Source organism: Rhipicephalus sanguineus, chromosome 1 (genome assembly GCF_013339695.2).
Source record: "Rhipicephalus sanguineus isolate Rsan-2018 chromosome 1, BIME_Rsan_1.4, whole genome shotgun sequence".
NCBI classification, from domain to species: domain Eukaryota; kingdom Metazoa; phylum Arthropoda; class Arachnida; order Ixodida; family Ixodidae; genus Rhipicephalus; species Rhipicephalus sanguineus.
Window position 1 is genome coordinate 333,901,290 of NC_051176.1, and position 16,037 is coordinate 333,917,326.

At 47.7% G+C, this 16,037-nt stretch overlaps 1 protein-coding gene across 1 annotated transcript in view; it reads left to right on the forward strand.

Annotated features, from left to right (window-relative positions):
* Positions 1–16,037, forward strand: part of LOC119384156 (LIM homeobox transcription factor 1-beta) — a 175,838-nt gene that overhangs the window by 63,060 nt on the left and 96,741 nt on the right. Inside the window, exon 3 of the mRNA XM_037652448.2 lies at positions 4,180–4,489. Within this exon, the coding sequence (XP_037508376.2) occupies positions 4,180–4,489 (310 nt within the window). The remainder of the gene's footprint in view (positions 1–4,179; positions 4,490–16,037) is intronic.

Sequence of the window (16,037 nt, forward strand, 5' to 3'; positions counted from 1 at the left end):
ACAGGCGACTAGTCGCAAAGTTATTTTTTTTTGTCGTTGTACCTAACGGTGATTGGTATTCTTACAGTATGGAATAGTTACGTTGGTGAATTTTGCGCTATACTACGCCAAGACTCAAATACCAAGATGATGCCGAACCCTTTTTAAATTGCTTCTCTCGTTAAGAATCCACGTCGTGACCGCAAAGCCATAGTAATAGTGAAAACATTTTTAGTTATTGCAGTACAGCATCCATTCCTTACATGTATTTCGGAAAACACTTTCTGTGCCTCTTAAAGAGCGCGTTTTACTCAACAACGTCTTACCTTAGGTGCTGTTGATTGACACGCTGTTCAAGTGATACTGTTGGATTAATGTTTGGCCATACTCGCACATCATGCGATTTCATTTCGAATCCAAACGGGTCGCTACTCGGTTCCTATTCGAGACTCAGGAAGTTGAGGTGAGATCGACTGTATAGGGCAGGTGCAGTAGCATAGCATTCGTGTATACTTGAAATGGTTGTGTAAAATGGTTCACTACCAAAATCCACGTTTTGAGAACAATGTCGACAGATTTGTCTCAGAAGCCTAGGTAACCATACGAAAAATTTTCAAAGATTCAGGCGCAGTTAATTTTCTTTTTCGTCGTACGATTTTGCAACGCACGTCCGGTAGCATGCGTTGAAAAATGTTCGAGTGAATTGGGCGGCTTTTCACCATCGGCCCCGTCTCCATAACATGTCCAGTTTTCGTTCCAATCTCGTGCACTTTCACGTTCGACCACAACAAAGGGACACCGCTTTCAGCGTGCTTCGATATGGCTCGAGTGTCCAAGTGCGGTTCCCGTAAGAGCTAATGCCGTCTTTGATCTGCCGATAACTCCTGTTTCTTTCCAACCGCATGCCTTTGTTCCGTCCCTTTGAACCACGCTCCATCGCGGGGAGGGATCATTTTTTGCCTTCGTTTCAATACAAGCCTCCATGCGCGGACGAGGGTTCACAGCGATGCGACCAATATTACGAGCCACGGTGCGGTGTAGTTTTCAAGTGCTCCTGAAAAACTTCTGCTTGGCGATATCACAACAAAAAGTCACTTTTGCCGGTCTTTCTATAAGGGGTACCGCCGTATCGCTAACAATTTAGTCCAAGCCGCTGCAGAGACGGAATCTTGCCCTATCGAGACCGCAGTCTAGCTCCTAAATTCGATCTCTTACAAGCAGCGGGAGGCACGCGCGGGCGGTTATATTACGACCTTCCCTGATGTGGGAAGCAGGAAGCGAAATCGCGAGAGAGGCGGCGAGCAAAAAGGAACAATCGGTTTCGAAGATGATTACCGACAAAGTCGAGAGCTTTAATAGCAACGGGCCGCGGGAGTGCACGATGCTATGACAAGCAACAAGAGAGGAGGTCGGGAAAGGGAAGTGGGATGGGGCGCTACACGTACTTGAGGTTTGCGTCTTTCGAGCCCAACGCCGGCGGACCCCACTGTTTTCCCCGTGGGAACCTTTGCGAACTGTAGTGCCTGTAAAGAGGGAGAGAGCGAAACGGGCGAAAGTTTTACCTTTCCCGTCCGCCCGTTTCGAGTGGACCCTCCGTCCCGACCCGGCGTTGTCCAGTGGGGCCCAGCTCGCACGCTCCTTCTCTTCCACGACCGTTTCAAGTAGACGCGGGACACAAGGCCGAGAGCGCAGAAGGGCCGGGCTCGAGTGGCTCATCGAGGGTGACCGGAATTCGTGTGTGCGCGGCGGCCGTTCTGCTTGTACAAGCGGGGGTCCAATAGGCTGTGCGACAGATACAGAGGCGAGCGTTTCCGAGGTTGCTATAGCATAGCTGAGTGCTTCACGGATGCTGTTTTGTCGGGCGGGCGTATGAAGAATGTAATCCCGCATACTTGGGACATTCGTTTACATTGGTTAAGGTTTCGGGCTTGCCAACTTGGACGCCAGCGGCTTGCCAACTTCGCCAGTAGTGTAGAGCTTTGTTCATGCAATCTTGGAAATTCACTATGCGATTGTGTGTGTGTGTGTGCGTGTGTGTGTGTGTGTGTGCGTGCGTGCGTGCGTGCGTGCGTGCGTGTATGTGTGTGTGTGTGTGTGTGTTTCGCATTGAGAGTGAATAATAGATGCTCCCTCGGAGTAGATTAGGATATTGATTGTGTATTACGTTGCTTCGTCAAGGACCGGAAACACAATTTCCGGACATTTCTCTTCGCAACCATCCCTGACCGCCACAAGGAGCTGAATGGGCAACGAGAATCAAAAGACCGACGCCCATTCTTTCAGCAGGAAAAGAATATCGCGTGAAGTCCCTTAATGCATTGAAAGTGGATTTCTTTTAACAGCGAAGCTGTTTAGCAAATCGTTCCTTGTCCGACGAACCAAAAAACTATCATCATCATAAAGGCGTACGTGCCACAGAACTTGGGTAAATCCCATTACTCACCCCTGCGTCCCTAAAAATGAAAAATGCAGAAACTGTCGTCATCGTGAACGGATATGTGACACAGACATTGTGTAAATCCAACTACTCACCACTGGTCCACTAAAATGAAGAAGGCAACATTTAGCCCAACAAATGTACCGCAGAAATTGGCTAAATCCCATTGCTCACCATTGGTCCACTAAAAATGAAGGAAACAGTTAGCCCAAAAACAAATGGCTGCGAAGCGACGGCGGCGAGCCGGAGACCCCTAGTACGTACAACGATAGAACACTAGGTAACGGGAAAGGCAACGGCGGCTGCGAGAAGACCCCGAAGCGATGGAAGGCCTACGCCAACGACAGCGTGCCTTTACATCTATGAGAGGTGCGAACGCTTGGTTTCAGCGCGAGTTTCTGTCCCTGTAGTTTGGACATCCGTGTCGTGTCTGTGGGTGTCCGTGGTTTAACTCGTACCTATCTGCGCTGCGAATCAACGTAGAAACAACCTATCATCACCTAGCTAAAGCCTACGACGACCTAGAAGCAACCTAGAAACATCCTGCTTCATCTAGCTAATGTCTAGAAACAACCTAGAAGCAACCAGATTAGGCTTCAGAATCGTCCAGTTTCGCTGTTTCAAGCCTTGCGAGACTTAGTGCAAGCTTCGCCAATTTTCTTTTTTTTCTGTCAGTTCCATGGGCTGCTTCATGGCCGCTTTGACAACGTCCCATGCCTCGCTACCTAACCTTATTGACAAGTCAACGTATCATTACACGAACATCCCAGAGGTGCTATAGGCCTGTATTCACAAATTCACAAAACTTCCTTTCCTTAAGTACCACAAACCATCATTCATTGCCGTGGTGATCACTTCGTTATTATATCGATCGCCACTTTGAGAGGCTGGTGGCCGAGTTGTTTGTGCAGAATTAGGTAAGCTCTCATAAATAACAAAATTATTGCGAATACATGGCCCAAGATTCATTGCGCTCTGTAATCAAGCTATAACATCGCAATCGCTTAACCATATTTGCGACATACTTTTCTTGCGGCTTCGTATGAATGTCAAAGCTGCTCTACCACAACCCCCATAAATTTTAGAGCGGATACAGAAGTGGTAATATCGGCGTAGTAGAGGCACTTATTTGTATTACCGCAATAACACAAAGTTAACTTTGACGTGACATTTGAAAATATTTGCTTGATTTGATGCATACAATGTTTGCCTTCAGGAAGGCATGGAGGCAAACGTTAAACGATACCGGTATACTGATCCTGTGATAAGTTCCAGACACTAGGACACGCCCAAGTCAGCGATCAGCATGATGAATGTGATGTAGCACAGCGTACACACCTAAGTCGTGACTACAGTCGCGAAATGCAGTGTCATCATTCGTTTCAACCTTATATAAACGCGAGCAGTGCGATGGTTTAATATCTTTATAAACATCATGTTCAATGATTATTGTTGTGCGTCGTAAGTTAACGATACGACGTTTTTATGAAATGCGCTCCAGACATATATAGCAGTCTCTCTTTGGAACAAAGTGTGCACAAAGGAAGAAAAAGAAAACAGGTGAACAACAACAAAAAAAAAGAACACATCAGCAATAATACTATAGGCATGGATGAGCGTGAAAAATGCGTCAGATTTTGGCGCAGAGATATTTTTTTAAGATTTTCCGAGAACTTCGATAGAGCAGGCACCCAGACAGCGTGTTAAATAAAGCACTGATAACCTCCGACGAAAACCGGATCGTTGCTTTGGTGTCTACGCAGGTCCCGAGAGCCGCATGCGCAAGGGTAGCGGCTCTAAGAGCCCTTCGTCATCGTCAGGGGCACCGGTCGGCTGTCCCGTGGCCGGTGACGACGCCCCGACGACGGCCGCCCCGGCGTCCAGCCATCCGTCGGCCGCCGCCGCCTCTCTGTGTGCCGGCTGCGGGCTTCCCATCGTGGACCGGTACATCCTGCGCGTCATGGAGCACTCGTGGCACGAGGCCTGCCTCCAATGCTCCGTGTGCCACGCGCCCCTCGAGCAGTCCTGCTACTCGAGGGACAGGAAGCTCTTCTGCAAGGCCGACTACGACAAGTGAGTGGCGATGCTGGCATTCAAAACGAATCATCGAACCGAGTCAACTGACTGCGTTTCGTACTCGAAGGTGGTGGCTGACCCTATAACAAGCAGAAACGAATAACCGAGGTAACCGAGCAACTCCGCGTTTTTTCAAAAATGAAGCTTAAAAATCATTGAAAAGCGCGATTTCTGGACAATGTCTGCGCTGCGGCCCCCTCATCTACTTATGTAGCCCGTGGAAAACGACTACTTTCGTGAAACGCAACATGTACCAGTGTCGCTGTCAAATCACACTGTCTTAATGGTGAATTCCATTGGCTTCGTTCGCTGGCACGTGAACTCACACTTGCCCAGTGGAACTCGGCTGAATTCACCAACGCTCGTCTACACAGCTTGGATCCCAATCTCCAGCTCCGTCTTCCGTCAGGAATATCGCGAGCTGAGGAGACGCTTCTGTGCCGCCTGTGGCTTGGCGTGGCCTTCACGAATGCCTATACTCCTGTCTGATTGGAATGGCCAACAAGTCCACATGCAATTACTGCAGCTGCGAAGAAACGATCTCCCATCTTCTGTGTGAGTGTACCCGTTTCAGTGCGCCAAGACAAGAACTTTCCAATGCGCTAGATAAACTTGATAATCGCCCTTTGTCGGAACAAAGGGTTTTGGGACCCTGGCCGAGTCCATCGTCAGCGCAGAAGGCTTTAAAAGCATTATTACGCTTCTTGCGGACAACTGGTCTTAGAGACAGACTCTAAGTAGTGACATAATCTCGTTTTCTTTTTTCTCCTCTCTTTTTCTGTTTCCTTTTCTTGGCCTCCTTTTTTTTCTAACATCTCTCTTCTATTATCTTTTATCCCCCTTACCCCTTCCCCCAGCACAGGGTAGCCAGCCGGTCTAAGAACGGGCTAACCTCCCTGTCTTTCCGCTTGTTTCTTCCTTCCTTCCTTCCTTCCATTGGCGGATTCAGAGTGGCCGACGAACTCTACGCCGGAGCACTCCGCTCCGGCGGAGAGCAACCGGAGGAAATCTGCCAATGGAACACAAGCGCCCTTGCCAGAGCAAATGGTAGGGAGCGCTAGCGCACATCTCCTTCGCAATCGCCCAGCATTCCTCGCGGTTCGCGCAGTTTTCGCCTTCACGGGCGCGAGCGGAGAGAAAGGGCGTGATCGGACAGGGCATTTCATCGCGCACGCGGTACGCCACGCTCTGCGCAGGCGCGTGGAGCTTGCGACTTCCGGTCGAATCCGCCGCTTTTCGCGGAGTAGAGAGAGCTGCTCCATGGAGTGAATCTGGCGCAGGAGATGCTCCAGATCTGCCAATGAAACATGCAAGGAGCACTCTCCATCCGCCAATGGAACAGACTTGCTCCGAATGGAGCAGAAAAACTGCTACCGGAAGTGCTCCGAATCTGCCAATGGAATTCACCATTAACTGTCAAATGATTTTTGCCATCATGGCCGACTGAATGAATGGAGGACCGAATCGCTACAAATCATGGCATCCTGTTTGCTCCTCAGCTACGACATGTAACAGTTGTCTTAGTGATTCACCGGGAGTTTAATTCTGGTTCCATGACCTCGGATGGTACGCTTTCAGTTAGGCATGACGTATATCTGTTCAATAGAAAACTCACTGGAGCAGCTGGTGTCTTATGCCAGCACGTACGCCAACTGCATACAGCGGCGTCAGAATAACTGGATCAGACGTGCGGCAGTGATTTCGTGACATGTTCCTTTCATCTGAATGAGTTAGCCAGCACTGAAAGCGATAAGCTCAGAAATTATCGCCAAGAATGCTCCTGTGAGCTCAGTAATGGCTATCATGAGTGGAGATATTGTTTGCTAAAGGAAGGATCAGAGGCCGGCCTGATCTAGTATGCACTGGCCTGATATCTCTGCACATGTGGAAGAGGTAATAGCACCGAAATAGTGATGACATATAATTACGAGGACAGGAAGAGGTAAGCTATTGTAATATATATAATAACCACGTAACACAGTGGTTTCCTTACAGTCTCGAGTCTATAGTCTGCTACAATCATGCTGAACTTTGAGATCTTTAACTTATGCATTGTGCAGCATTTGCAGAAGCGTTATTCTATGCATGCGAGAATTTCACGACGAAATACGCCACTATTTGCGAGTTTTTGACAGTCCACTCAAACACTCGCTGAAACGCCAATTCTGTAGCACGATGTGCTTCCCGAGCATATGCCGTACCCAGAGAGCAGTGGATTTGTTCGCGACATCTACACTATGAACTCTTTGTACAGGTCGCGCTGTCTATACTTTTGTTCACAACACTTTTATTTCCACTGACACAATATGACCACGAAAATTGTGGCACATCATTTTGTCACGTTTTCTTTTGAGATGTTACCATGCCATGTAAAGATATATCAACAATGTCCGAGGAGGGAATAATTTCGACAGATAACCAATTTTCGTCTCAAGGAAAGCCTTGCCAAACGCTATAGTCAAATAAACTGTCACACGAGCAGCGTTCTTTGAAGTTGCGCTCAAACTGTAATCACGTGACTTATTTCCTGTCGACTTTGTAGCGCATTTTAGTGTATTGCACGCGACGTCTCGTCGAGCCACATTGTGTTTCTCGAAACGCGTTTCTTTTTTTTTCTAAAGAAATGTTTTAGCCTGAGGTGTACTTACTTGAATGATGAGTGAGGGCTGTTGTTATTTTTTCTGCTATCTATCTATCTATCTATCTATCTATCTATCTATCTATCTATCTATCTATCTATCTATCTATCTATCTATCTATCTATCTATCTATCTATCTATCTATCTATCTATCTATCTATCTATCTATCTATCTATCTATCTATCTATCTATCTATCTATCTATCTATCTATCTATCTATCTATCTATCTATCTATCTATGGTTGCTCCTGTCTTGCCAGACTGACCAGCTTACTAAAGTTACTTATTCGGAGTGTGGTAATTACCAATACGAAACTGAATTTCATTTCTCCACCCGTATTTTATGCTCCGGACGCGTGACGACGCGAAAAAGTGCGCATCATCGCATTCCTGCAAGGGATGACACGCGCACCCGGTTGAGCCGGCCGCATAGGAGCGCCTATTATCGTCCCTTCAAGAGGGCACGCGCAAAGTCTCTCTTCGCAAACGCCATTGTCTGCAGTGTATATATACACTACGTGCCTTTCGCGCCCGTCGTCGGCGCTTTCTCTCTCTCAATTCTCCTCCATTCTTCGCATCTCTTGCCCGCTATCGTTCTCCGGCGGCGGCGTCCATATATAAGGCCGAGTTCGAGCGGTGATTCGAAGCCTCGATGGGCCCGATGGTTCCGCGCCTCGTCGTGCCTTCCTAATGGCCTCCTAGGCCCCCGACTCCCCGTAGCCCCATGAATATATCTCGGGCGCCCATTTGGGATCCTAACGGCCTCCTCCTCGCTCTCCTCTTCGCTCGGCGCGCCGTAATCGTATCGGCCCGCCCGCCGGCGCGCAGCTCGATGCGAATTCCCCGCCCTCCAAATACGCGTCTAACCTCGTCCGTGCTCGCCAGCAGCGCTACATAAGCTGGTACCGCGGCGGCCTCCTCGCTTTTCCGGGCGCGCGTATCGTGCCTCTAGTGTATACGTGTATATATTTTGCCGGCACGTCCGGAGGTCGACCCCCCGAAAAGCGCTGCCCAGGAGCCGTGTGGAGTTGCGGAGGATCCCTGTGGGAGCCAGATTTACGATTTTAGGCAGTGGCGGCGGCCGCGTTGATGGCCGCGAGCGCGATGGCGAAATTTAAAGACAAAGGCGAGCAGATTCACCGGCCCTCGTGAATGCCCTCAATCTGCACTGTGCGCGCGCGCGAATTTTTCGCGCGTCCCATAACTTTTTTTTTTTTTTTCTAAATCCCCTTTCTCTCGCTTCGGCAGTTATCGCTTCTGCGCCGATCGAATCTATTCGGCTCACTCTCGATCCACTAAGCATTGGGCTTGCCCTCCAAGTTCAGAAGCCTGTCCGCGGCAAAGCGTTTTCTTTTTTATCAACTTGAATTTGTTGATTATCCTAAGTCATCACGAAGGCGATGAAATCTGGCTGGCCTCTAAGTGCGTCAGAAGCTGCAGTTCGAATAATAGGGATAGTAATATGTAGGTGCCGCATGTAGGGAGTCACTAAACAATATATGTGTGTATTCACAAAAAAGTACTTGTGCTCATAAGTACTTTTTTGTGTGTACGTGCTTAGTTTATCATCTTTTGAACTTCTTGCACGGGCAGATTCCAACACATCACGATGACCGACTAGCGAACTCCACCGACCAATGGGAGGCAGCGCTTATGAATGAAAGCTTTCGTGATGTCCAGACCAGACAGTAACAGCACAATAATGTGACGGTAACATAACCCACTGCCAAAACAACGATCAAGTAATAACAGCATAATATGCGCCAAACGGTCATGCAGGGTGGCCAGGTTTGGCTACGTTGCGTCAATTTGGCTGCTTCATTAGGCCGGTGGTGGCAGAGAAATCGTCGTGGCTACTTGGCTGCTTCTTGACTTTTCTTGTCTCCCCAATTTGAGCAAAAATATCAATATTTGGTGATGTCGCAGCCGCTGGTGTTCGAGTATATGGTGCCAAAACATCAAAGCGTGCCTCTAACTCTGAAATTTGAATTTGTAGCTTTGATTACGCAGATAATGAACTTTAATGAAAAGGATGGCACAGCGGCCGAAGCAGGAGTAAGGGTGAATGGTGGCGATCATAATATAGATACAAAAAAACTACACGTTTAAAACCTGTCAGTCAAGTAGACCTCGAGCGCACAAAAATAAAATGCTTTTGGATACCTGGCTGGGACTGAACGGGAACTGTTGCATGGGACCTCATTTTGCATATCGGCGACTGCTGAACGCGGCTTTAAACCACAGTTGGAAGTGAAAAGGAATCGATTATCGAAAGCATTCCGCATCCAGGGAGCTCTGCACTCATCGACATTAGAAAACGAGGTGGCAACACAAGCGCTCACTAACAAGAGTTATTAGTGAGCGCTTTTATTGCCGCCAAGCACACACACACGCACACACACACACACACACACACACACACACACACACACACACACACACACACACACACATATATATATATATATATATATATATATATATATATATATATGCTGGTATATACCTCGAATTCAGGTACGTGTATGTACTATAGAGGTGCACAAAGAGTCCGTATGATGCGCGATTCCAGTCTTATCATATAGGTTTCTCGCGAGGCAATGAATTCAGCGAATTAAGAACACTAGAACGTTAGAAGTGTGAAAAAGCTAAAAACATATAAGAAGAAATAAAAAATAATCTCACAACACATCTGCAGTTATGAACAGCGGTCTGGCGCCCCTACATCTCAAATTCGAATTTACCTTTCTCGCCCCGTCTTCCATTCGTTTTACAATTCTATACCGAGTCTAAACGCAGCCGCATTCGATATTCTGCAACGAAATTGTATATATATTGTAGCATTTTATCCCCGCTCCGTATATATCCCTGACGTATGCCAGAAGCGGGGGATAGCTACTGGGAGTTGGGCACAGCTATCCAGAAACATTTATGTTGGAAAAACAAAAGTGGCTGCCTACGAAGTGGGAATGAATGCGTACATTCGGCCAACCACTTTCAACAGTCCACGGGCCTCAAAGCTCAGCTCGCGGTCAACAAGACACCGTATAAACCTTTCTGCTTGTCCGAGCGTATGGGTATAGCTTTGGAAATAAAGCTCGATCACGTGGAAAGAATAGAATGGCCGCTCGCTATACCGATGATAAGCAACAAGCGAGCGCGTTCACAGCTTGGGCGATTTTTTTTTTCTTCCCCCGATGGAGGGCGTTTTTGAAGGAAAGTTTTTTTGTGTGAAGGGGTCGTGCTTGGCTGAGCGGCATAGCGCCGCGGCCTGTTGGCGGTCACGCAATCGGGCCGCACAGAGCGCGCTGTGGCCCGTGGTTTCAGTGGAGAAACTGTCTTGCTGCAATTGATTCGCGTATCGCGACAATACCCGTATCAACAGAGCGTGTAACGAGAATGTGGCGAAAGCAAAAACGATGGTGAAAATGTTCGCGATCGTTCTTTGTGCGCGCTCGCAATTCCAACATGGCGCGTCCCGCGAATGCCGATTTGGCCTGCTCCCTCTGTTTTGTGTAGACCCTCGTCGAGGAAACATTTATGTGCTGCATTAATCCTGAATGGAAGTCCTCGCGTATCTATATAGTTGTGGTTGCGCGCCCTCAATTTCCAGCTTCGCTAGAAATTTCAAATGATGAACATTTCAGTCGCTAAAGAAAGATGTCAGCATTTGCGACTGCGCACACGATGCAATCTCGTATGCGCATGTTATTTGCAGAAAGATTGAAAGAGAGAGAGAGAGAGGGAGAGAGAGGAGATAAAATAAAAGAAAGCATGACGTTTAACGGAAAAAGACCTCCGGTTTGCTGGCCAGCGTGTATAGTGAGACGTAAATAAATTGTTTGTATAGACATCTGACAAAACTACTTCTTCTTGGCATTTATGCGCACGATACAATATGATATTTCCTTCAACATTGGTCAATACCGAGCGCTGATCATAACTACGGCAGTGGACGCAGGCGGTAAATTACGATCGATTGAAGGCGAAAGTATGTAATACAGCTCTCCTCAAGGAACATCTCACAAAAGCAATGAAAACGTATATCTTTTTTTCAATTGTGCGCATCCAACAGAACATTTCACTCGATCGTCTTTATTCCGATAAGGAAAAAAAAATATATCCTCAAATTTCTTAGAAAAGAGCGGAGAATCATGAACGCCGGCCAAGCCCTCCCACACTTAGCTTTTACTCAGTAACAACAACAAAAAAAAAAAGCGTTGGGGCCCACAATGGTATAGCTTAGCGGCTATGGCGTTTCACGGCACGAGGACGTGTGTTCGATTCCCGGACAAGTTCACCGCCCTTCGATGGGAACGAAAAGCAAAAACGTCCGGGTAGATTGAGTTAGGAGCAGTTTAAAGAACCCCAGGTGCTGAGCATTGATTCGGAGTGCTCCACTGCGGCGTACCTCATATTCATATCGCGGTCTTGGCGCGTAAAAACCCCAGAATTGCATTTTCCTTAAAGCGTTGTTAGCAGGCACGTTCGCTTTCATCCTTTTCGTTCTCACCACTGGTTGGCGTGGTAGTTGTGTTCGAGCCCCATTCGTTTATAGGAATGACTTTCTCATTCGAGATAGGGCTACATTTCCCCGTAATTTCATTGATATATATAAAAAAGCGAAGCTCTGATATAGACTATAAACATATTCTACTTGTCTCATCTATCTTCCAGTACTACGCTTCTTCCTGTCATACGAACTTAAGTGGACTTTAATGGCCGTACGAACACTTCCTAACAAAAGTATTATGCTATAGTAGACCTTTCTTTATTCCTTTATGATATAATATTTATAACTCCTTTATGACATAATCCCAGTGAAACAGATTGCATATAGCACACTGACTACGAAAAAGGTCTAGGGAACCAGAGCGTTATTCCTTGTTTCGTTTCGCAAGTCCTTGACTTCTTTCCCTGCGCTGTTTCATTACAAATATACCGACTCACCCAGTCGTTCGCTCTTTGACTCGCGACCTCCCTTGAATGTATTAATTCACCGCAGCACCAGCTCACAGAAAAGCGCTGCCCGTTGTTGTTGCCCAGAACACCGAGTCAGTATATCAAACAATGCACTCGCAACGGCTAAATGTGAATTTGTTTAAGCTACAAAATTTCGCAATGAAAGACGCCGTCGTGCACCCGAATCTCTCACTGGTATTCGCGGTGCAGGGGCATTTCCATGCAGGGTACCGAACAAGCAGGATAAGCAACGCGACACACTTTCTCGCACCGCAAGACGCTCGGAAAATTGAAAGAGGTGAGCGTACCACGTGCGGCAACTGAGAAAAAAGAACTGAAAGAAAAATAAAACCGGAGGACCGAAACGCCACGCACCGGGCAACAACAAAAGCTGCGGACAGGAGTGACACGACGTAAGGGAGAACAAGAGGAAGGGAATAAGGGGACCGGAAGGCCCAAGCTGTGGCACGAACGGAGCCAGAGGGCTGTGCGGGGTGCCTCGCTCCATCTCCGCGACGAGCTGTTGTCCGACAGCGGCAGCGACTTTGAAAAAGGCCGTCGGGCTGCAGCCGGGAGCGGAGGGACCCCGGCAGCCAACAACACCTCTGCCACGTTTTCTGCTGCTTTTTGCTCCTGCCTGTCTGAGCGTGTGAGCTCGCCGGAAAAGCCGAGGGGAGGGCGGACGCAGGGATGCTTGAAAGGTCGGAGTGTAGCGACGCTAGCGGCGATGCCTTTAGCCAGGACCCCGCTATGTGTACTAAAGTTTGGTGCGAACCTGACTACCAAAGTGCAGAGTATAATTTACAGACGTAAATTATTCCAAGAAGCCTAAGGTTAAGCGATAGCTCGCGAGGGTTGCCGATTGTGTTTTGAAGGCGCAGGCTCCTATCCCAAGCGTGGCACCCCTGAATGAAAGCCTGGTGCCAAATAGCTCACATCCCCGCTCAAGCTTGCGCCTAAGACTGGTGTATCCACTTGCTTTCGTCGCTTCCTTGAAGGCGTTCTTGGTGAAACAGTGTCTGGTTGATCTTTGCCCAGACTGCGCTTGGGATGTAGTAGTCGAGATATTTTGCATTTACAGGTTTGCATTTGGTTAGTAACGTCTCCTCCTCACTCTTCTTTGGTCATCATAATCACCGTCTTGGCAATGGCTAGTGCACTTTTGGGGACTTTGCATCCCAAAAACAGGCCTGCGTTAGGGTAATGGGCTTTGTAGATAGCGGTCTGACCATGCCCAGCTGCAGAGATGTCTCCCTGGGCACACCTTGTTGCGCTTTACTTCCACCGGGATTCAAGAGTCGCGGTTTTGTTAAAAGCGACAGAACGGGCAAGCCGTTGAGCCACTAAGGCCGTATTCTCTCTTTGTATTTTATGAAGGACGGGGGGGGGGATGAGTTAACCGAAGTTCAATATCGGCTAACTCACAAGTTTCAGCTTCTTCGAATTCGTGATACTCCGCCAGATTGCATGCGCGTCGAACTTTGCAAGCAAAACTTCGAGGACGCTTGAGCTTCGTCTTCACGAGTAGAACGCGATAGCATAATCAGGCTCCGTTCGCATCGCCTTCTCAAGCGATAGCCTCGCTTCGCTTCTCGGTGGTACCTCAACTATACCGCATGGAAAGGGGCGTCTCTGCGAGTAACAATGACCGTTTAAAACTATTCTAGAATGCCTACTGCAAGTACAGTTGCCAAGTACCCACTACGCCATAATTATTCCTTTTGCAAATCAGCGAAGTACCCACTACGCGTCCGTAAGGAAAACACGCGAACCTACGCAGCTGCTCACTTTGTTGATGCTCTTGCTGCTGCTGATGATTAAATATGTCTGAGCGCCTTGTAATGAGTGGGCTTTTAAACCGCTCACTCGTTGTGCAATTCACATGTCTTGACGCCTGCAGCGATTCTACTCCTCTGCCACGCAACATTACATGCGTTAAGGAGACTCCTTGCATCAAAAGATATTCGTATAGGGTCTTTCGGACACAGTTCCAAGCAATGGCGTGGCGCTGTGGTAGAGCATCTGCTTGCGCCGCAAAATGCCTGGGTTCGATTCCAACTCGAACCAAAGTATTTTGTATTATTAACTTATTTCCATCGATCTCAAATTTTCGCTCGCAACCAACGACACCGACGCCGAAGTTTCTGCGAAACGAGCCCTTAAACGCTATCGCATTAAAATAAATAAGTAGCAGCACCTAGTTTACGCCCGCTGCTTTGCTAAGTTCATGCCTCAATCAGTATAAAAGTACCACATAACAAAAGAAAAAACTGCGAATTTTCGATTGCTGGCTCGATCAGCGGTGCAGCATTTCCTTGGAAGTCTTACTTGACGATGGGCAGCTTTTGCGCGGGACACAGATGATATGAATTCCGGAAGTATCTTAAACCACACATACCTCAAGTGTAGCATGTAAGACAGCACTTGATTTTTCGTAGTGACGTATATTAGTTTTTGTTTTCACGCGCGAAATGTGATAGCAACTAATATAGACTGTTATAGAGCGCGCGGTGTTGTCGCTTCTTTCTATGTCCCGCCTTAGCGCTGCTTTTCCGAAGTTCAATGTGATAGGAAGTGATTATCTTCGTATATAAGGTCGAGATCGTGAGGCTCGTAATAAAAGTTAACAAAATGTGGTACCACGCTCGTACACCCGCATTTGTTCTCCACCGACTCGCGTCGCTTTTAGTCATGTTTTTTTCCCAAGTAGCTGAATCAGTTTAAAGCTTATTCCGAGTGCGCCGGCGTGCAGTCGAGATATTTGTGTAAGCGGCCATTCCACTTATGGCAAAAATCATTGTCGTAGAAATTTTTCTGCGTTTTTGGATTTACGCTGTATCTGAAGAGAATCCAGACAAGAAGCGTCTTTTTATGCAAGTTAACATTCGCTTAACACTCGCAGCGGCAGCACTGACTACTCATGTTGAACACGAGCAATATGCATAACTTGAGTGTTGCCTTCTTGTAGTCGTCTTAGCATATATAAAAGGCCTGCTGTTCCTTTCCTTTTGTTCATCTTTTTTCCTTTCTCTATCTGAACGCAAAATATCTGAGAGCGCCCGATCGTGACGTATATCTCTACTCAGACAGACCACTTCACTCGATGAAGTCTGGTGACCAGTGGACCTGACGGGCTTGCAGAATCTCCTTTTGGAGTTGTCTGAGAGATGCGTAAGGGCAGAGTTATATTGCGAACTGCGGCCTTCCCTAGAACGCTGTTTTCGAGCGGCATCGTCATTGCGTCTTCCTTCAAGCGTTCGTCAACAAGCGGCCCCTTAAAGAGCACACGGCGAAACGCAAGTTTGGCATGAAATTTTCGCAAAGCCACAATTTTCCTGATGGGTGCAAATATTCTCCATGTCGTCTTTGCATGCTGTCCTGCAGAGGGTTCTTATTCCGCCACCAGTAAGCGACACCGTATAACAACGGGCAACAGCCCTCGACAGGCGCGCCGCCGTAGCAGCCAATGGAATGGCCGCAACCGCTGTAGTTTTTGGTCTACACGCGCAGCGATCCACTGGAAACTATATAAGAGCCCCGCTGTAAAAAGCTCGTCTTCTCATGCGCATGAAGGCCACTACCGCATAAGCGTGATTGTGGAAACACCAGAAACCACGGTGAGAGCTTTCGTTACTCATAGCTTGCACTGCCGATGTGGCCAGAGTTTGGAAACGTAGAAAGTGCAAAGCAGATGGCAAGTCTATATGCATACGGAGAAGCTTCGTCTTGACGTTCCATCGTCGTTGTTTGCGCTCTGTGAAACGTTCCCTCCTCCCCTACAACAACTTGCCTAGCTCCCAATTAAATAATCGTGAAATAGTCGCCATGAAAAAGCTACGCTGATGCGCAGTATTGTAACGCTTCAGAGAGACCTTATAAAACTCCGTCAGTGCGCAATCTCCCACAAAATCGGAACGCAGGCTTTGTGCAGCAAAGAGCGTCT